This window comes from Cataglyphis hispanica, chromosome 4 (genome assembly GCF_021464435.1).
Source record: "Cataglyphis hispanica isolate Lineage 1 chromosome 4, ULB_Chis1_1.0, whole genome shotgun sequence".
Taxonomy (NCBI): Eukaryota; Metazoa; Arthropoda; class Insecta; order Hymenoptera; family Formicidae; genus Cataglyphis; species Cataglyphis hispanica.
The window spans coordinates 76,030-99,651 of NC_065957.1; the positions used below are offsets into that span (position 1 = coordinate 76,030).

The following is a 23,622-nucleotide window of genomic DNA, read 5'->3' on the forward strand; positions in this document are numbered from 1 at the left end:
CATTTTTTTTACTACATGACTGAACAATAAAACATTTTTTGATATAGGCAATTGTTTTCTTTCGTGAAATATAATTAAATTTATAGTAATGTGACACGTGTAAAAGTATTATGTGTTAAATAAAAATAATTAAATAAAAATTTTTAATTTACAAGTAAAAAAATGTCAGTGAAAAAAGAGCGAAAAAAAGGCGGGGATGCGGGTGAAAATGAGAAAAGGATGCTAACAGAGCCGCATGACCTGTGCCTTATTGGTATGTGTTTGTCGAATTTAACTTTTATATTAACCACACACAGGAGTGAAGACAACTGTACATTTTTTTAATGCAATATAAAAGTAATAATTGCAAATATTTTTTTATGTTAAAAGTGTAAATAATATACTTATATTTAACAATTAGTAAAATTTCTCAATCATTTTTTATGGCATTCAATTTCAAAAAACATTGTTAAAAAATTAATAACAAAATTAGTATATAACTGACGTCAATATTTTTTATTTAGTATCTCCTGGGCCTAAATATCAACTCAAGACAGTCGTCGGTTACAAAAATCATTGTATCTCGAAATATCGAAATCCAGCATATACATTTGGTGGAAAGTATCGTTTCTTCTTTGAGGAACTAGATGGTCCAGGACCGAAGTACATGATTGAGAAACGCAAACATAAGGGATTCACCTTTGGATATGCCTTAAAACGTCGGGGTAAAAATATTTGTGTATTTAAATCATATATGCTTTTATTATTATAACTTCTTACATATATATATATATATATATATATATATATATATATATATATATATTCCGACTTCTTGAATTTGGCAGAAATCTTTCTCGGACCTGGTCCAAAGTATAAATTGCCAGATGTTCATCAGGGTCCTTTTTTTTCAATGAAATGGAGGACTAAAAAGAAAAAAAGTGATGAAACACCAGGGCCTTATTATGTTAAACCTATCGCTGATGCGCCCGCATTTTTCATGTACGCTTTAATTCTTCATTTTTATTTTGATTATTTGTTTACTTGAAAATAATTCGCATATACTTATTATGAAGAATTATTTTGTAGGGGACGCATGCTCGTGACGAAATCCATAATCGGTAACGCAGGTTTCTATCCATCGTACAACCCGGAAGTGGTAAAACCCAGGGCCCCGAAGTACACTATGGTTGGTAGACATGAAATACAAATGATTTCCAAAAGTCCCGGTCCGATATATGCCTTTCGACCACCTAAGCCAATTCCCTCCTTTTCGTTCGGTATAAGGCATAGTAAATGTGCGCCACCTTATATAACTGAATGTGACAAACAATGTTAGCAATGAAACTAGCTTTTATATTGAATTATATCATATTCATCAACATTTGCCGATTAGTTATTAAATTGAACAAATTTTTCGTATTAATGTAAATACTTTATTGTTTCAATAAATAATCATATGGAATCATATGGAATTGGATGAAAAGACGAAAAATGTATTTCTCTTATTACAATTAAATATCAAATTTTATAAATTATATATATATATATATATATATATATATATATATAATTTATTTTATTATTTATTTAATTACTAATTGTTTGATTGATCATTGTTGCCACATAAAATATATAATTACAGTGATAGTATGTAATTATATTATATATATGTGTTTTGCATATGTATATATAATTGTGTATATTGTTGTATATAAAACTATACAATTATATATAATTACACGTCTATAATTATATATATGTGTTTAATACATGCTACATTTATTAATGAAATATTATGAATAATAATATGAAACTATAATTGATGCCTTATCGATAACACACATATATAACATTATTTGTAATATTCAATACTGTTGTATTAATAATATAACATTTACTCGGTAAAAAAAATCAATATTTGTACATTACAAAAACAGATAGTGCGACAAGAAGGCACGTATATTTTACAATCATTAGCTGTACGAGAGAACAATTACAAATGCCGAAATATTGAAATCAACAATTTCATTCAATTGTCATCGATCACTTAATGTTCTAGTGTTACCGTATTTGCTTCTGATAATAAGCGTAACATCAGTATATGTATATATTGCACTATATACATATGTATATAAAGCACATACATATATATATATGTACATAATGCACTATATATATATATATATATATATATATATATATATATATATACACATACAGGGTGTCCGATAATAATCGCCCCATCGGAAATGTGCAGGTAGAGTGAATTAAACTGAGTAGAAAAGTCCTGTACCACTTTTGCGATTTTCGCAAAAATTATTGAGAAATTAATTAAAAAATATCGGCCAATGCATGCGAATATTTAGCAGGTTGCGAGAAAGGACGGCCCTCGCGGCATCGCGGTTACTAGGCGCGCCGTGAAGGAGGGTCAAGAGGAGCGGATAGCAATGTTTACATACGAGCGTCGCAAAATAGTAACCGCGATGCTGCGAGGGCCATCCTTTCTCGTAGCGCGCTAAATATTCGCGTGCATTAGCCGATCTTTTTTAATTAATTTCTCAATAATTATTGCAAAAATCGCAAAATAGTACAGGATTTTTCTACTCAGTTTAATTCACTCTACCTGCACATTTCCGGTGGGGCGATTATTATCGGACACCCTGTATATATATATATCGTAAAATAGCTACAAAATTCAAATAAATCATTTTTCAAGCACGCCAAAACGTTTGATTTTGCTTTTAATTCATTTTTTTAGTTCTTGATCAGGTACAATAGAGCCCCGATAAGTAGAGTTATGTAATATATAATTATTTATTCCTTTTCAGGAATTTTCCGCTTCTCTTGCCCCATTTAGAAAATTTGTCGGGACTTTACTGCATAATAAACACTATTATGAAATTTATAATTTGTAAGTGTTTTCAATTTTTGAAACATCAATCTTAAGTAACGTTATACTATTTACTTATGAAAGCGCATGTAACATAGGAACGATAATACGATAACGATTCAATCAGTCATTCATTCAGGCATCTCAATTAATTGTATTAAAATATTATATATATATATATATATATATATATATATATATATATATATATATATATTTACACACAGACTATTTTTTCCCTGAATAATTAGCTTAATTATAATCGAAATAGTAACGCTTGTTTGATTTCTTCTATTAAATATTCTCCAAACTGTTACGCGATTACAATATAATTTATACACCTTAATATTTAATAATAGTATTTACTACGACTGGCAATCAGATTTTATGAAATATTCAACAAAAATGTTTAAGGAAAAAGGTATTATTAACTGTATAAATAAAAAATAAATATGTAGAAATCTGTGTGTAGTACAAGTATATATATATATATATATATATATATATATATATATATATATATATAATCGTACATATATATAAGATATATGTATATATATATGTATATGTATATATATATATATGTATATATATACATATTAAGTACAATTAATATAAATACATAATGAAAACATATGTAGAAGTTCGTGCATTATATATGTTATTATCAATCTTATATTAATATTGGCATTCTTATCGTTAATATTATCTGATATTTTACATAGAAGTTTCTTGCATATATCGTGTATATGTATGTGCACAATTTTAAAACAAAACTTGTCGGTATCGTAAAATTTTTACATTATTGTATACGAAAATAAAATTAATGTTGGCAAATAATTTGCCATATATATATATATATATATATATATATATATATATATATATTTATATGCACATGTGTGTGTTTATATACATACATTTATTAAACATATTAAAACTTCTTGCAAATTAACGTCATATCTACATTAATATTATCCTAATTAAATATTGAATAAATTTATTGCGCAATTAATCAATTAACAATTAATTATTATTCATAATAGATTATATTTCCATTTCCATTATTTTTTTATCTTTTATAGATATTTTACAAATATATATAATATTGTACTTTTAAAATTTACACAACAATATAATTTATAAAATTTATAATAAACTCAGGAAGCCTTATTTTATAGGAGCATCAACATCATGAGTTAGAAATTCTCACATGTATACACATGCACGCACGCACGCACGCACATCATTTATATATAACCCTTATACATATATTTAAGAAAAAACCAATATTTATCGGTCACATTTAAGTACATTCAAGTTAATATTGGAGAATGGAAAAATGTAATCACACCTGTTTTATTCAGACAGTTTAAAAATTATAATGTAATTGAGTTTGCACAAACCTGCAATTCAAAATTATTTAAATAAAAATTATGATAATAAACTTGTTATTTCCCTACGTCCTTATTGCCAATTTTGTATAAGTAATAATTTGAATAAATTCTTTCACTATGTACACATTGTACATTTCGTACAGTATTATTTACACTTTCAATGTAAGCCATAAATTTATTCTTGCAAAAAATGTATACACGTATCTATATTGTCTACAAGATTTTTGATATTTATATTTTATATATCTATAAAATGTTTCAATATATCATTTTTTAAATATATTTCTATAATTAACGATTTTGTATAGAATATTCAAAAATTTATAACACAAATTTCATATCAATATATTATAATCATTAAATACTATATCAGTATACTATAATCATTAAAATATCAATAAAAGTATTAGTATTTGTATTTAAAAATCGATTTTTTTGTTATAAAATAAAAATATTTTTTTTCGTCATAAGAAATTTTTGAAAGCATTTTTGTAACTCAAAAATGATTCATTTTTGGATATACGTGTATAAAACAGCTTTGCTCACTATATACAAACAATATATAAGAGTATTACATATATATAAAGTTTGTAGCATAAATATTTGAATATTCTATGTACATATATAACTTGTATATGTTCCAAAACCACCAAATGTCCTTAAATGGCAGTTTTTTGACTAATTTGGATTCTGTTTTTCCTTATCAAAACATTAATAACTTTTAAATTGCAAGCGATTAAAAAAGAAACACTTTTCATAAATAAAAAATTTTGAAAAGTCAAAAAAATAATAAAACATTTTTTAGATTTTATAGATGGGGGAAGTTCATATATATATATATATATATACTTTAATAAAATTTTATTTGAATTTTTAAACCTTAGAAAAAAAATATGAATAAAAAAAATTGGAAATTCTTGCCATAAATGATAATCTGTCGATATTTTCGTTAAGAAAAAATCGATTCCAAATTGATAAAGATGATTTTGGGACATGCTATGTGTATCACACATTCACGTATATACATAATTTAATTCATTATTCGAAATCTTTTTAAAAATTTCATTTTATATTACTGACTTACAAAACTTCTCGCAAATAATTATTTGCGCCGTAAATGTACATAAGAAAGAAACCGGCCTCACACGGCAAAAATTGTTTATAACAAACATATTGTAACAAAAAAATTGATTAAAATAGCTGCTTAATATATTATCTAATATTATACACAATGTTTAATTTAAGCAAATCTAAGCAAAAATGTAGAAAATTGCTAATAAATTGAAATAAATAGCGATATAAATCACCTCTATTAAAGTACAATTAAATAATATATTTTAAATTATTAATATTAATGTTTTAAATATGCTTAAATTCGCCACTTTCTCTCTTCTTAACTTTTTTAAATTATACAAACATATATATAATTATATATATGCATTAGGCATTTTAAGGATATAGGAATATATATCAAAGTTTTGTTTTAAGATACATGCAATTGTACTAACGCAGACTGACTTAGTTCACTAGAACTTCTGCGTGATATGGTTTGCTTTCAAATGGTCCATGAAATCTAACGCAATAGAAAGTGCGTTGTGTAAGGCCCTAAACATATCTCAAAAAATTATCTTGATTATAGTATTCGGCAGTAAGGATAATAAAGTTACAGTCCTGTAACTTGCCTCAACTTATTTATATCTAGAATTGATTGTATAATGAGCCTATATTTCATGATCCTAATTCTTTATAACGTTTTTATACAGTTCCAATCGATACATCTAAACCATGCGTGAACTATTGTAAGATGCGATTTATTCGCTAAATATTTATGCACAGCATTATTAACGGCTTTATCCTTGTTGCAATATTTTATTCTACAATATTATTTGTAGCTAAATAAATGTGCATATATAAAATCAAAGTTGTAATCCATCAAATGGAAGGATCAATTCTGAATGCACAGAATCTATCAAATAATTGATAGAAATGCCAATATTGCTTTTTTTTTCTTAGAACACAGTACATATACATGACTTTCATATAATTCGATGCACTAGAAATAATTTCTAAGATGCAGTAAACAATCTTAGAGTACAAAAAAGATTTCATATTTAACACTTCTATTATGTACAATAACATATTGAAAGATCAATGATAATAATACACGCACGCACGCACGCACGCACGCACGCACGCACGCACGCACGCACGCACGCACGCACGCGCGCGCGCGCACATATATACACACACACACACACACACACATATATATATATATATATATATATATATACAGGGTGTCCCAAAACTACCGAACTTCCTCTTAATGGCAGAGTTCTTAGAACATTTCAAGACGAAAATCCTAATACAAAAATGTCGAGGCTATAATAGTTTTTAAACGGGAAGCGATTATATTTTCCGAATGAGAGGGCTGAGATTTCGTGCGCTCAGGCTGTCAAAGTGATCGATCAATATTACAATGAAGGTGTCTGCTATGATATGTTATAAAAATAATTTGTATTTCATTACAGATTCTAAAATATTTCAAAATGTCAAATCTAATATTACAATTCTATTACAATTTATTTGTCTTGCATAGCATATCATAGCAAGCACCTTCATAGTAACATTGATCGATCACTTTGACAGCTGAAGCTGAAACATGTCACAAAATTTTACTTGAACCATTTTTGAGATGCCTTTAGTTCTCCCATTCATTATTCATAAAAAGAATACATTAATGCAAGGCGTAAAGAAGTGGGACCATATAATTACAATGCTATTATAAATTTATATTATAATCATAATATTATAAAAAGATCATCCCATTTATAGAGCTTTTTTCACTTATTATTTCGCCGTGCCTAAGTGCGCGAAATCTCAGCTTTTTCATTCGTAAAATATAATTGCTTCCGTTTAAAAATTATTACAGCCTTGATATTTTTCTATTAGGATTTCCATCTTGAAATGTTCTAAGGAATCTGCTATTAAAAGGAAGTCCGATAGTTTTGGGACACCCTGTATATGTGTGTGTGTGTGTGTGTGCGTGTGTGTGCGCGCGCGTGTGTGCGTATGTGTGTATGTATACACACATCTCGTTCATTATAGAATGTTAAAAACATTAATGTGTAGTAATATAATGTAAAATTCGATAAAAATACACATTATTATACAATAAAATTCATAATTACTTAATTTGCTAAAAAAAAATACTACTTAGGCCATATATGCGAAATTAACTAACATACCAATAAGCATTGGAATAATCTATCACGAGCTTGTGATAGATTATTTCAAGTCAAAATTTGCAGAAGATATATCTTGACTGTAATTTGATGTATTACAAGAGAGATGACTATTAAATATTATAATTATATTTCTTATATAATTGCTAAAATTGTCCAAAATTTGTTGTATTTATAAAATAATCAAATCACATTATCAAAAATCAATAAATAGTATATCTACATTTGATAATAAAAACATGATCACGAAATAGATAACATGCAATAATTATTTTGAGTCTCAAATATTAAATGTTTGGGACTTGAAGGAAAATAATTATACAAAGCGCATATCTCTCTTCATTATTTAACACATAGTTTCGGAGGCGGGGGCAGGTACGGTATTTAAATTCTTGCTATTCGGATCAGCCGTTTCCGAGTCGCGTATCGTTGGTCGCGCCAGTGTTTGCTCGATTTCACGTGTTACGCTAATTGTTGGTGGCGGTCGACGAGAATCCTCTTCGACAGCAGAGACTCGACGCAAGTGACGATGTTCATTGGGCATGTCGAGGAAACTCACGACGGTTTCGTCCATGTGCGCATTTGATGATGGCCCATCGTCGACATCGTTGCCGCAGTAACGTCGTTGTATCAAATCCTCCATCTGTTGATAGTCGCACTCCTCCGCGTTACGTAAATGTTCGTTCTCGATCTGCCAGGCCATTGCGGGATTCGAGATCTCTGACATTCGCGATGGCGGGGGCGAGATCGGCGGCGTCCGCGGTGGACTCAATAAACCGCAGTAGCTCTCGAGTTCATCTGTTATGCTCGTGTATTCTGCACGCATCGTTAGCAGGATTGATCTTTGGGCACTACCGGCCGAAGTAACCGAGGACGGAATCATAGCCACGCGTGGTTCTGCCCAAGTCACACCTCTCTGGATACCAGGCGGAGGAAGTAACATAATATCATCGGGTTCTGATCGGGTTTTACTATTCTGTCTGTACGCACTACGCTCCATAGAATCTTGACGGTATGTACGTTCCGCGGAATCTTGCCTAATATCTGAGGGCGGATTTTCGCTACTGGCCTCTTTGCTAGTCTCCCTACTAACTTCTTTACTCTGTTCCTTACTAGTAATTTCCACACTGACTTCTCTGCTTACTTCTCTGCTCACTTCTCTACTCATACTCATTTCTTTCTCATACGGTACTTCCTTTTTACTGGTTGCTTCGCCTTCAAGGACATTTTTGCTGCCTTCAGTTTCCAAACTTATGGTTGTCTTGATGTCGTCATGAACGTTTACACTTGCAGAAGAATCGTGTCTACTTAGATTATCGCGAGAAGTCACAGTCTCTGGTATCTTATCGTCCTCTGTCAAATGTCCAATGTTCAAGAAAGCGGCATCGGTGAAGGATCGTAAAAGCCTTTTGCGCCGCGCGGCCGTTGGTAGTTGCGTGTGAGAGTCCGCTTCGGAAAAAGCCTCTGATCGTTCCGATACGCGACGCTGCCGAATATTATCTAACGTTTCTAAACCGGATAATCCTTCATTGGGCATGTAAGTTGCCATAAAACGATGAATCACTCCAAGATGAGCCACAGTCTGTTGACTCAATTCCTCCAATTTGCGGATACGAAATTCGACTGCCTAAACATCAAAAAAACTTTTATAAATATTGATAATAAATATATGCTATTCTTGTACATAGTGCATGTTTATTAGGATGAAACAAAAAGTAAAATTCTGTTTTATTACTTTTATTTACAACCTATGCACGAATTGGATTTATATTGTGTTAATAAAATGAAAGCTAATAACTACTTTTCAATATAGTCTTTGAGAAAATAATGCATTTGCCCCATATTGGCACAAACTTGAATATTTTTGCTCCATATAGATATTCTTTTTAGAGAGAAAAAGCTTCTTGTGAATTTTTTTCGATATTAAACCTCATTTTATCATATCAAACAGAAATTTTTGTAATCATTTGATTGAAATATTATAAAGCATTCCTCCCTATAGTCCATAGAGTTGGCTTCTTCCAATTTTTATTTGTTTGAGCCGCAAAAGAAACACGAAAAAGAAGACGATTTTCAGATGATTCAGCTGTTCAAGAATGGTTTAAACAAAAACTGATTTTTACCAAGAGGGAAAATTCAAACTCGTGCCAAAATGAGATAAGTGCATCTTTTGAAAAGTAGTCATAACTTCTATTTTAATACTATAAGTCCAATTTGTGCACAAATAATAATAAAATAGATGCATAAGTCGTTTTAAAACAAAGAACCTTATTTTTGATCGACTCTAATAATAATATTAATTAAAAAGTACAATAACCTGAAGAGATGCATTCTGAGTGCTTTCTTTCTTATCGATGTCTTCAATTTTCTGATGCATATTCTCTACTCGTTCCGTTGTAACTTTCACGCGTTCTTCTGTAGACATTTGTAATTTGAGCTCCTGTTCACGGAAGTAGCCTTCAACGCAGTCCTCTTCAAAGTCATACAACCGTTCCATGTCATCACTCTCTAGGAATAATTTTAATCCATTGTCGCAAGTCTCACCAGTGCCACTTTTACCTTGTATGTGTCTCAAAAAATATCTTAGCAATAAATATATGTGGCAAACCACTATAAGAGGCGGTGGCAACACCGGCTTCTGTTCATATTCCATAACGACGGTAAACCGTTGAAACATCCAGACTTGATGAGCTATAGCATTTACCTCAATAAAAATATTGTTAAATACCGCAATTAAAAGATTTATCAACAAAATATTGGCAACTAAAAGATACACGGACATTGCAGCAGGCGTGATCCAACGACCTGGAAGGCACTGAATCATTCCTGGTTCATCCCCGCAATCAGGATCTATATTATCGGCATACACTTCTCCATACAACATAAAGTATGGTTCCATAAATATCTGTTAAAAAAATATAACATTTATAGATATATAATAAACATATAACAAATATATATAAATAAAAAATAAAACAAAAATTAACAATTAAAATATATAAAGAATTTCTTTTTAACAATATATGTCAAGGAGAATATGTACGTACGTCTCGTATTATTCGCCATTTTGGCTCAGAATTTGGATTTAATATAGCTTGTCTCGCTACACCAAAACTCATTAATACAACTAGTAAAAGTACCACAAAGTATATCATGTTTTTAACCATCTTTCCCATCATAGTCACAAGAGGACCTATAAAATATAAATTATTATGTATTTATAAAAATAATACAAAACATTATGTAAAAGATGCATTTACAACACAAACACACATATATACAATTGGTTAAGTTTATTTAATTAAACAGATTCTTCCACGCGTAAAATTAAATTACTCTTTTAGTTTGACATTAAGCATACCAAAATATTTGTTGACACCAAGGATGTTGAGTATTCGTAAATACCAGTAGATACAATCAACACAATATATGACGCGACCTACATCGAAAGTTGAATGTCGCAAACGTAAAGCCAGTCCAATTTGAAAAAATATGATTGCAGCAGCATCACATGGGTTCCACATGTTCCATGCCCACACGCTAAACTTGTGCGACAGCTTCACAGGTTCCGAAATTACAATTTCGCGTACTTTTTCGCATCCGAGCGTACAGATGTAAGCAATCGCGTATATTTCGGCTAATGATGGATGATCGTCCATATGTACCAGAATGCAGTACGAAAAGAAAAGCAAAAAGATAATATATGCTATCTGTAAAAAAATATTTATATTGCACTATATTTTTTATTGCAACTTTTTTCACGTGGACAGTAAATATAAATGTTAATAATAGCGAATTTCGGTTGGCTGCACCAATGCAATCTCTCTCAGTTTTAATCGTACGTAACGATTCTTGACAGTACAGTTAAGTGTAATTTAAGAGAAAAATAAATACTAAAGAAAGAAATTGTCTATGAATTTAAACAAGAATCTATTTTGTATTTTAATAAATATCATGCTACTATACAGAACTGTAGATTACATTACAGTCTTAAAAATAGATATTTTTTGTTTTCCAATATTATAATAATTATTTATGTTAAAGAAAAATTATTAAATAGAATATTGTACCATGTATTGCAATATTTATAAGATTTATTTATTTATTAAATCTATATAATTTTGTTTATACAAAAAAGAGAACAATGTGAAGTTTATGAAATTCTCTCAAGTGAAATAATTTATCATATATGAAACTAATTTTATATATCAGATTTATGAATTATCAAGTGCACTTCACTGAATGCATCAAATTTCGCCATAAAATATTATAATGATAAATATCTTTACTCACAGCATTTGCCCAAAATTTTGTAATTGGAGCAGTATAGAATTCATATAATTTCTTTCTTAATCTTAATGGTCTGGTCGTTTTATTATCGTAATAGTCAGATTGAAGACCATAAATACGATACATTCCATCATCATTGTCTGTTAATACTCTCCCATTCTCTTGAACAATTGTCTCCTTGACTATTGTTGTATTGTGCTCGTCGCTAATTAAAGCCTATAAAAAATGTAAAATGTTTAGAATCAGTCAAAAAAATCAATAAATCATTTGTATACTGGGAAGAACATTACATACATAAAGTTTAATAAATTTCTCAGTGCATGGTCAAATGGATATTAATATCAAAATGTTTATTGTGTGAACAGAAAAAAGGAGATTTAGTTTGGTTCTATGTAATTCATTCACCATAAAAATTAGTGTAAAAAAATAACATTTATATCATAGACAAAGTTAATTAGGTAAAGTAGAAATTCATAAATGTCCATAAATCCAGAAAAATTATTTTATAAAATAGAAAATCAATAAAAATGTGCATATTTATAACATAATATTTACATCAATAATAACAAAAATTAAAACAACGATTTTCAATTGATTAATAAATATAAATTTTATATATATTTTATGTCGTTCTTAAATTCTTACAGTTAAGATATATTTAACTAATCCATTAGGCAAATAAAGAATTGAAATAAAATTATCAAATAATAATATAAGAAAATAAAAAGTTATATAATAAATTTTTACAAAATTAAATTATGATTATAATTACACATATAATATACACATACAAATGATTATAATTTATAATATAAGCAAATCTAGCATATTTTGGAAAAACAAAAATTTTATTTATAAAGAAAAGATCGAGATTAGAAAGTTTTGCAAAAACATATTGGAACATTTATGTATATGCAAGAAAAGTTATTTTTTAGTACATCAAGCAAAAGTATTATATACATTCCTATAATACAGAACATTCAGTTTTTAACATTTAAAGGAATATATTTCATTGTTTTATTATCCTTTACAAAGTGAACATTGCATGTACATGAAAAAAATTATTATGATTGTTAAATATAACTAATAAAAACTGAAAATAAATAAACAAAAAATAGTTTAAAAATGCACCAGAAAACATGATTATTATATACGATCACAGCGTTCAGACCAGTATAGATATACCTTTACGCCTTGTTGGCTGCTGGATTTGTCGCGTTTGCTCAGGCTCCTGTGCAGATGTTTCTAAAAAATAATTAATACGCATTCCCACATAGTCTATATGTTACAAGCAATTCAAAGCACCCTTAATAAAGACAATTAATTGTTGAAGTTATGTATGAAAAGTATATCCTTTAATCCATATTTATAATAGTGCAACAATAAACATATTAATAACGCAAATATTGCAAAATGTAAGCAAAATAAAAAACAAGATTATATTGTTTCAATTAATATCGAAGATATTAATCGAAGATAAAACAATATATATAACTTTATTAAAATAAACAGAATAAGCCAAATTCAGAGATTATGCATTAATTATGCAATAATTTTGATTTATGTGTTATCCAGATGAGTGTTATTTAAAAACCACATATATTGTGCATGTTTTTACATAATTTTGAGATGAAATCTTTTTATACTATTTTGGGATGAAATCCTGAGATGAAATCCTGGGATGAAATTTTTTGTAAAACCAGCAGTTATATTACTCATTTGATTATAATCCCCCTTAAGCAAAATGTTAACAGTATGAAGGCAGATTGGTAGTAGATTTAATCAAAATCTGTTAACAAACTGACATCAACTGCGTTTGCATTCAGCTAATGTTTTGCCGGCAAAATCTGCTAATATAATAAGTCGACAGATTGGCGGAAAAATTTGAATAGATTTTGTTGACATAACTTGGCGGCAGATTGGCGGCAGAAACCGAGCAGAGTCTGCTAACATAATCTGCTGACAGATTGACAGCAGAAATCAAGCAGATTCTGCAGCTTCTAGACATTTATATAAAATGGACATTTAAATGGATTTAAACATTTAAAGAATCCCAAGTAACAAAATAACAATAAATTTTGGTCACAAAATAACATAAATAATTAGACATCCTAAATTAGGTCTCATGAAACCCAAAAATGATGTCAATAGTCGATATATCACATTCACGGGATGTCATTTTCTGTTTTTTGTATTAATAATATATAAATATATAATATTAATGTAATAAATATAGAAAAATTTAAATAATTTAATTGATACAATTAAAAATTTTATTTAATAGAATTTTTATTTTATATAGATTTCTATTTTATATCATAAATAATAACTAAATAATTTTGCTTATTCGAACAGAAATTGTCCGAATAAGTGAAATCAGACATTTATCTGTCCGATTTTTCAAAAATCAGGTCACTATTTGAATTTCCTGTATGGGAATCGTATAAAAAATTGAACCGATAAATATAATTATATATGTTGTTAGCTGCAGGCTTCATATATGCTGATGACAAGAATTTGAATACGAGATATAGAAAGTGAATACTGCGTCGCATAGCGATAAGCAAATAAACTACTGTTTAAATAAATTATTGCAGATTCTGCTCAATTTCTGCTGCCAATTTGCTGTCAGATTGCGCGTACGTTTGCTCGGTTTTTGCTGCTAATCTGATATTATGTCATGTTAGAAGACCCTGCTCGATTTCTGTTACCAATATGCCATCAAAATGCGTACACGCAGACTTGCTCGGTTTCTGCCGCCAATCTGACATCAAATTGCATTGCGCAGATCCTGCTCAATTTCTGCTGCCAATCTGTTATAATAATTCTGTATAAATTCTGCTTGGTTTCTGTTACTGATCTGTTGTCAAATTATGTCAGCAGGTTTTGTAATATTTCTGCTGATGTTCTGCTATCATTATTTGATATAACAGTTTTGTATACAATCTGCAGTCTTTCTGCTGACAAAAATTTGTAGCAGACGTTTGACAAAATCTGTTTGAACAGACTTGGCTATCTGAGTATTTTTTAATCATGTAATATTGAAAACAAAAAGCTATTAATATTTATTTTGCTGTATTTAAAATTTGTATAATCTTTCAATTAATAATGTACGATGAATGTACATATTTTAAATTATATACACAATTTTCATGATTAATTCAGTTTAAATGTTTGCATTATTATTACAATCTTTTAAGGGAAACACTCAGGATGTAATTGTTAATTAAGTACATCTGAAATTCTTCAAGAAGTAATTGTTATATTTCAAAGATAAAAAAAATAATCACCTCGACATCAGGTCCTGCTGGTGTACTTTGTTCAGAATCGCTGTCCTCCTTCTCGTCTTCTAGCGCTATCAGATGTTCCTCTTGTGTCTGCGGCATTAGTTGCAATTCTTCTCTGCTCTTAAACTCCAATCGTGTTATATACAGAGGGCAGAATAATCCCATAATCACCTAAGAGAATATTATAAGATATAGAGATTTAATAAATATATATGTTTAAATATTTGATATTTGGTTAATCAATTGTAAAATAAATAATTTAGCAAATTAATCAAATACTTTTAAATTAGTATTTTTACGCGTACGAAGGCCACCCATCCATAAATCGGCTAGAATAATTTGACTACAGGGATGCGCTAATAACGGTCGATGGTTCGCTGTAACTGCGAGAGATAGGCATGTTTGCCCTGACCAATTTTGAAGTTCCGAAGTTAATAGCTGTTGCGTTTGATCATCATCTTGTCGATAGCAATAATCCAATAATTCGAGTGCTATATAAAAAATAGATTTGACATGATTTATATTGATTAAACAAGTTTCTGATATTCATCCATACCTATGTTTTCAAACTCTTTGCCATAGCCGCGTAATTCATCATAAACTTCAGTTTCCAAATCATCTTCAGCTGCCTCATGTGCCATCGCCTTATACAATTTCAGGGCTATAAGTGCCTTAGCCAATGCCTCCTCCCCATGTTGCCACATTAATAAGGCCATTTGCTGACGCTTCGTTAATACGGCCCAAATAAGCAGTTCATTAAAAGGGTAATGGAAAAGAGGAGTATCGCGATTAGCCGGTGACGTTTCAGTGAGCAGATTCACGGTCACACTTTGATCGGACTTTCCACCAGAGCTTGCATAATAGCGTATATTATTATTCGGAATGCAACTATTCCGATGCATGTATTGCTGATGACCACCACCGGATCTCTTCATTACCTGCGTATAAATAACGCGAAATCTTCTACGTGTATATTGGGCGCGATATGCTCCACCCATTAATTTGTTAATCACAAGACCGATGTCATGTAACGTATACATGTAACCTCGTGGGATATTCGGCCGTACATCGCGCAGAATGTAGCCTAACGTATTTGACGGACCTTCCTTCTAATTAATCCATCACAAAAAAAAAGAAAGAAATTGTTTAATGTATTATAATATTTATAAAGTTATCCTAAAAAGTATAATATTTACAATCTAATTTTTCACAAAAATATATAACTTTAATAATTTTCTTTGTATATTAAAAAATAAGTAAATGAGAATTTTTTTAAATAATTATACATAGCATCTATAATAATCCCACTCGTAATGTGCAGGTAGAGCGAGTTAAAGCGGAAAAACTTTTACTATTATGCGATTTTCATAATTATTGAGAAATTAATTAAAAAAGGTCAATCAATTCAGTGTATAAGCGCGAATATAAGTACGCAGCGAGAAGATAGAATCAACAAAAGTACGCGGTCGCTAGGCGCGCAACAAAGTTTTGGAAAAAAAGCGCTCTACAAATGATAACAGTTATGTACGAGAAGTACCTAACGATGGACGTACATAACTCTCGCGTCCTAGCAAGTATATATCAATGCCGCCTATATCAGGCTGTCCTTTCTCATCGCGCGGTAATATTCGCGCAAATTGGCCAATCTTTTTAAATTAATTTCTCATTAATTGTTGGAAAGATCGCAAAATGTAGAGGACTTTCCTACTCAGTTTAACTCGCCCTACTTGCACATTACGGATGGGGCGATTATTATCAAACATCCAGTACATTACAAATGTCTTCAAATTTTTTAAAATATATGCATATTTTACCATATTTTTTATATTTTTTCTCTTTTGATTTTATTTATATAGAAATAAATTTAAAGGAAAAATAGTTCTATCATACTCATCTATTTATAATATAAAATATCTCTTATATCCATATTTAAATTGTTTACTAAGGAAAGTTATTCATATAGAAATAAAGTTGACCTACTGTGTTATACAGCTCCTCAAGACGAGGTATTGATAAAAATTTCCGCATGGATACTCCATTTTCCAGTAGAAGTTTCACAAAGTCTATTCTATCATGCTGAAGCGCTTGCATCATAGCTTGTTCTAGAGCACCAGGCGGCCATTTTTGACCATATATAAAAATTTCACTTCGAGCAATATCTACGCGGTTCCATATTAAAGAAAGAGACAATTGCTCAGCTGGTGATAATTGTTTTGATTTAAACAAAGCTGTCAATATAGTTTGATCAAGTTCTTGTGGCCTATCTTGTGATATCCTGAATACAGTGATCTGCAAAGATAATTTTCGGTCCAATTTATATGATACAAGGATATATATCTTATTTATAATAAAAGATGTAGATACCAAATGTTTTTTTCGTGTACATTGCAAAAGTTCTGAACAGAGCTGGCTTGCTTGTTCAGCAGAAACTTGAAAAGTGCGTTTAATGGTTTCCAAAACTTGTTCTTTAACGCCCTCCAGTGGCCCTTCTCCATCACCCGTTTGTCCATCTCTCCATCTGGATAAAAAATATATCTCACATTAATATACACACTTGCGTATACACAGTTACATATTTTTTAGATACCCATGGAAAACAAAAGCTTGTTATTACTTATGCATAAAAGCAATTAAATCAGCTGCACGTCCTGAGCCATCGCAAATCACTACTGGTACAGGTGGATCATCCGTCACGTATTCTAAAACTGCGCGAATTGTATTTGTCCCACCTTCAATAACTAAGGCAACTACAGGTATGCTGCTGTGTGTATCTAAAATTAACAATGAATCTCAGAAGTTCTTAAATATTATAGAAATTCGGCTTCTCTGTAAATCTTTGTAACACTTACATGGTTGCAACTTTAAATTTGAAATGTATTTCTCTAATCTTCTACGAAGAACAATTTCTGCACCATATCGACCGCCAGTACCATTGTCTACTAATAAGAAGTAAGCATGTCGATTATTAAGTACTGTGTATTTGGTCCTAGAAAATTACAAAATAGACATTTTAAAATTTCTTAAACAGTTCGATGTTTTAATAATATATCCTTGCATTATATATATATATGAACTCTCTTACCATGGTGAGGAGACACAATCGTATGATACTTCTCCACCGCGACTAATTAACTCGTGACTTTTATCCAAAATACCCCAAGGAGCAATACCTATGCTTACTACTCGACCTTGTCGTTGAGAACGTTCCAGCAATAAAGCATCACCGACTTGTCGCGTAACACCTATGCAAAAATAAAAAAACATGTAAAAATAAAAGTCATTAACTTACTCTTTCCATGAATAAAAATATACCTGTATTTGTTCCTCCCGTAAATATCCATGCTCCTGTTGTTTTAGCAGCTTTCAATAAGCCTTTACGTAAAACTTTTTTTAAACTCGGTTGAAGCTCAAAATTTGATCGACCACCATGGACTGTAATTAACAATTTGGGCAAACCTAAATTCCATTCTCGACATAATAACTGTACAATTGGTTCCGGTCGTGTATCATGAGCCAATCTTACATACTGCAAATTATAGATAACTGTATCATTTTTTTATTCATAAGTACAATAATGTTGATAATATAAAAAATATCGGATATATACTTGTGCTTTTGTAGGATGCGGGCCGCCCTGAAATTCTATGGTACCGTACGCATCGGTGGGAAAAGCGCAAGTATTTTTTCCTACAGACCATTGTTCACTATCTTTTTCTTTGCTATTATTAGTATAACTTTGAACATCTGCCCCAGTTCCGCAATGATGAGTATACGAATTGCCACAGCAACACCTATAATAATACAATATTTTAATATATAAATGTATATTTTTTAAAATTATATCTATATTAATTAATAACTTTATATTTTATTTGTATAATTGTTATGCATATGCTATAAAGTTTTATAATATTATATGTATATATTATATGTATGACAATATTTGTAGTAAATAATATTACTGTTTCCATATAATTGTAATTAAACATGCTTAGGCATATAAAATTCATATATATTATGGAATAATTGTAATGCAGAGAAAATGAATTTATTATATATTCATATATAAACTTTATTAATATTTTAGAAAAGCAATATTATTAAAGCTATAAAAGCAAAAGGAGTTTAAATCAATATAAGATGCACATGGGATCCCTCACCTGGAAGTAATCACATCATATTCTGCATTTTTATCTCCCTATACATGTCTAAACCTATAAATAAAATTAAATAAAAAATAAAAAATAAAACTAATAAAATAAACAAAAATAAATAAATCAAAATAAATCAATAAATCAAATAAAAATAAATCAACTTTATTAGATAAATAAAGAAATAACAATGTTATGTAATATCAGTTTAATACAAATAACTTGATTTCAAATTTATTATTAAAATAGATGAAAACAAAAATTATAATTTAAAATAATTATGATATAATTCATACACAAAATATAATTATAATTAAATATTATAATGTATTTACTATAATATAACAATAACACTATGTTAAATCACACTTTATAGCATATGCTGTGTTTCGTTATATAATCTACAGTAATAAAAATAAGTATAAATAAATTTATAAATATATAAATTTATTTATACATTATTATAATTCTATAAATATATAAATTTTTTATCATCTAAAAATCTTATTAACATTTCAAAAACTATATATTCTCAGCAAATTGTACAATGCAAAATTTTATATTTAAATTGTACAATGCAAAAAACCTTTAGCATCAAAATATACACACAATTTTATTTTATAAATATTTTTCTTTCTATGTATACAAACTTTTATACAGAACTCTTACCTATGTTCATCTTCTGCAGATGGAATAAATTTTGAACATTCTCTTTTTTGAAATGTTGCTTCTATCCAATTTCGTTCAGTTGTCTATAAATTAAAAAATATATAAATAAGAGTTATACATATAAAAGAATAAAAATTGTCCTCAAACATATAAAAATTTATATTATCTTTTATTATTTATCATATTTTAATATAATTATGCAATTATATCACAATAAAATAAAATTTATAATAACAATAATAATAATAATAATAATAATAATAATAACAGCTAAAATATTTAAAATGTAATATATAGAAATATTAGAATATATGATATCTTTAATACATGAATAAAAAAAAAGAGAAACATTCTTAATAACAAAAAATATACCTTAATTTTTTTTTTTTTCACTTTTGGGGTATTTGCACCACAGATAATATTTCCAATTGTCATCTTGGTGAGTTACATTCACATTAACTTAAGCGATACACTAATGCAAAAATTTTATAAAAAAACGAAAAATTTATCAACATAAAGTAGAGAATATTAATATAATGAATTTATTGCACATATAAAACATACAAAACATTCATATTATAAAATTTATTACATGTACAATATGATAACAGATACTATACACACGCACACACAATAAAAAAGAAAGCAATAATAAAAAAGATAAACAAAAATTTATATACATAATAAAGAAATAAGATAAATCTATTAAATAAAGTCAGTATCTCTGCAGCAAATATGATCTTATATGATAACAAATCAAAAGTTTTTAATGACACAAAAACAAATCCATTTATTTTGCTAGATTATTTTAGGAGTTATACTGATTAGTTATACAATGAGAATTCATTGAAGAAATAAAAAAATTAGTAAAACAATAGATAAAATAGAACAGGTCTTATTAAAAACTTATATCTATTCATGATCTTTCACAATAAAAGATACTTAATATTAAATATCATAAATATCAAAATAATAATGCAATATTAATAATTAAATAATATAAAAATTATAATAAAATTTATAATGTTTAATAAAATAATATATAATAAAATAATGTAATAGTGACATAATGTAAAACAATAGAATAATTTTTGAAATGTTTACATTTGCGATTGCAGTATGATTATTAACAAACATATACATATTACTTACCATTCGACAAGATTTATTTTTTATAATCATCTTTAATCCAATCAATTAAAATAATGTCAATTATGTTTAAAATATATTTTCAACAATTTTGATTATGTCACAGTCTTATTCGAGTTACATTATTTCTTATTATGTTGCATCCATCTTGAGAAACCGTGCCAACTAAAAGAAGTAGAATATAAATGTATAAACGTATCAATATAAATGTATAAATGTATCATATAAATGTATCAAAGATTATGAAAACTATTATACTAAGGCGAAATTATTAGTGGAAATCTTTTATTACTTTGCATCTAAATAATAAATGAAATGTAAACTTTCAAAGCAGACATTGATTCATAAATCACACAAAATATAATTTAGTATGATAGGTAACATAATATGTATGATTTTCTGATTACTCAAATCTATTCCTTTTTGGCGTAAGTCAGATTGATCATGATTAGTGTCATGAGTGTCATGAGTGTTAAAATTGCAAAACTTGCTAGTGCAAACAACATTGAACACTTCCCATTTAAGTGATAAATGGACATAGCTTGACTCTTCTGATCACATCAATAAAACTGCAATTAAGTTAATTGAAAATAATTATTATGTGTAATACAAGATGTTCCTAAAGTTACTATCTATTTTAATGAAATTAGAGCTATTTAAAAAAATTGTTATAAAAATAATAATATGTTATACAAATTCATGTATTTATAAAAATTTAATTTTTAACAATGGAGAATCTTAATCATGAGCAGCATATTTGTCTGATTTAACACCAGTAGATTTTTTTACCTGGAATATTTCATTAAGTCTAAAATGTACCATAGAAGAATTAAAGATATAGTGATCTTTGAAATCATATTATAGAGGTGATTCAATAGATAACACCTGCAATGCTTGAATGTGTGTTCCACGAAACAGCTGATATTGCTTTGAGATCTATAGAGACATTGATAATTGCCATATAGACACTAGTAATTAAATTAGCTCCATAAAGCATGTATCTTGTCTATATATATATATAAACACCTTTAAGGCAGGAAAATATTTTGCAAAATAGATAATCAGTTTAAGAACATCCTATATAATATTGTTGTCTTGCAAATTTTATTGAGTTAGAGTTGAAATGACTATAAGAATCTGCTTATGTCACTGTAAATAGAAAGCATCTATTCTCAAAAACGGAGAAGAAATTAATGATTTGTCATACATTACATGTTTATCATCTTCATCATGTTTATAAAAAAAACTAACATGATACAAGCGATATGAATGCCGTTTGCATGTATAAAATTCGTTTTTTCATATATACATACCTGCACTTCCTGTAATTACTTATTTCACTAACAATAAATAGAAAAAAATGTGCAACAAAATTGGCAATCCGATAGACCCACGTTCATCAAATTGGATAAAATAACGAATTTGTTTACACACTGTAATAAAAGTCGAAAATAACAGCGTTAAGTATAATCGTGTTCATATACTTTGTATATTAGCGGATTTGTTTTCTCACAGGGATGGATATTATATTAATTTCAACTCAAATGTAACCTCATTATTTCGTATGCGAGGTGACACGAGTCAAGAGTCAAGATTAAGCCAGGGTTCCACGTTCCACTGATTATTAGGCGATTTACCTGGCTTTACACTTTACCCCCCTATAACAGCTATGACGCCGATGATATATGATGACATACTACGGGATGACTGTTGATCACTCTCAGATTTCTCTCTCTCTCTCTCTCTCTCTCTCTCTCTCTCTCTGCTACAAGAGCCGTATTCCAAAATTCACTGCAAACTACAGATGCTTGCATTAACCAATCAGAATAAAGAAACTTTTATTCTTTTTTATCCTGATTGGTCATTCAAACGCTTCGAACCATTTCTACCGTCTTCCTGACCGCAGCCATACACCGTTAACTTCGGCTGCGGTTGAGAAGACGCTAGAAATGCTTCGAAGCATTATATTAACCAATCAGATTAAAGAAATCGCTATTCTTTTTATTCTGATTGGTCAATCAAATGCTTCGAAACATTTCTAGCATCTTCCCGATCGCAGCCTTCGATGGTAAAAATGAAGCAGCCATTTTCAATTGATCAGAATATATAGAGTATCCAATTTTAATTTATTTCTTCTAATTCAAATTTAAAATTACAATTTTTTTCTCTCAAAATTCTATAAATTTTATCTGAAATTTATTTCTTTTGCATTTCTTTTGTAATACCAGAGAGAATCCTAAAAAAAGCTATGCCGCCATTTTTTGAAAGACGCTTTTTTTAGCTCGTATAGTAGCGTCAACTAGATTCATTTTAAAACCGGTGGAACTAAATGGCCAGATTTTTTCGATGCCATGGTAAAACATCTGATTGGTTAGCTATGCGTGATATTATGTCATTCTAGTACTACAACGATAATAAGTTATATATAATTAAAATACTTTTATGTATATATATATATATATATATATATATATATATATATATATATATATATGTATGTATGTATGTATGTATATTGTATACAATATTTTCTTTTTTCTAATTCTTGAAAAAAATTATCAA

The 23,622-nt window shown here is 28.8% G+C and overlaps 2 protein-coding genes across 5 annotated transcripts; one reads left to right on the forward strand and one right to left on the reverse strand.

Annotated features, from left to right (window-relative positions):
- The first annotated feature begins 162 nt into the window (after window positions 1-162).
- On the forward strand, window positions 163-1,411 carry LOC126849040 (outer dense fiber protein 3-like). Of its 2 annotated transcripts, none has more exons than XM_050590496.1 (4): window positions 163-253; window positions 504-704; window positions 828-981; window positions 1,069-1,411. In XM_050590496.1, exons 1-4 carry the CDS (start codon window positions 163-165, stop codon window positions 1,316-1,318), a joined length of 696 nt encoding a protein of 231 aa, XP_050446453.1. In that variant the 3' UTR covers window positions 1,319-1,411. The 2 variants fall into 2 exon arrangements, with proteins under 2 accessions (XP_050446453.1, XP_050446454.1); XM_050590497.1 differs by lacking the exon at window positions 163-253 and adding an exon at window positions 266-336.
- Window positions 1,412-3,468: 2,057 nt separating this feature from the next.
- Window positions 3,469-21,996, reverse strand: LOC126848888 (transient receptor potential cation channel trpm). Of its 3 annotated transcripts, XM_050590178.1 has the most exons (19): window positions 21,064-21,996; window positions 20,284-20,383; window positions 19,912-19,994; window positions 18,699-18,882; window positions 18,404-18,617; window positions 18,174-18,333; window positions 17,941-18,077; window positions 17,706-17,862; window positions 17,456-17,609; window positions 17,072-17,380; window positions 15,648-16,200; window positions 15,371-15,582; window positions 15,095-15,262; window positions 12,990-13,049; window positions 11,808-12,020; window positions 10,876-11,224; window positions 10,562-10,707; window positions 9,832-10,419; window positions 3,469-9,141 (listed from the first exon to the last, which is right to left on the reverse strand). In XM_050590178.1, exons 2-19 carry the CDS (start codon window positions 20,344-20,346, stop codon window positions 7,861-7,863), a joined length of 5,031 nt encoding a protein of 1,676 aa, XP_050446135.1. In that variant the 5' UTR covers window positions 20,347-20,383; window positions 21,064-21,996; the 3' UTR covers window positions 3,469-7,860. The 3 variants fall into 3 exon arrangements, with proteins under 3 accessions (XP_050446135.1, XP_050446136.1, XP_050446137.1); XM_050590179.1 differs by lacking the exon at window positions 20,284-20,383; XM_050590180.1 differs by lacking the exon at window positions 12,990-13,049.
- Window positions 21,997-23,622: the final 1,626 nt, after the last annotated feature.

Bases quoted from the DNA above. Each gene is read 5' to 3' on its own strand.
- LOC126849040 (XM_050590496.1), top strand. From the start codon at position 163: ATGTCAGTGAAAAAAGAGCGAAAAAAAGGCGGGGATGCGGGTGAAAAT. The intron at 254-503 runs GTATGTGTTTGT...TTTTTTATTTAG, and splicing joins GCATGACCTGTGCCTTATTG to TATCTCCTGGGCCTAAATAT. The intron at 982-1,068 runs GTACGCTTTAAT...ATTATTTTGTAG, and splicing joins GATGCGCCCGCATTTTTCAT to GGGACGCATGCTCGTGACGA.
- LOC126848888 (XM_050590178.1), bottom strand. From the start codon at position 20,346: ATGACAATTGGAAATATTATCTGTGGTGCAAATACCCCAAAAGTGAAA. The intron at 18,883-19,911 runs GTAAGAGTTCTG...GTATTATTATAG, and splicing joins TCTGCAGAAGATGAACATAG to GTGTTGCTGTGGCAATTCGT. The intron at 15,583-15,647 runs GTATGGATGAAT...TTTTTTATATAG, and splicing joins CAAAGAGTTTGAAAACATAG to CACTCGAATTATTGGATTAT.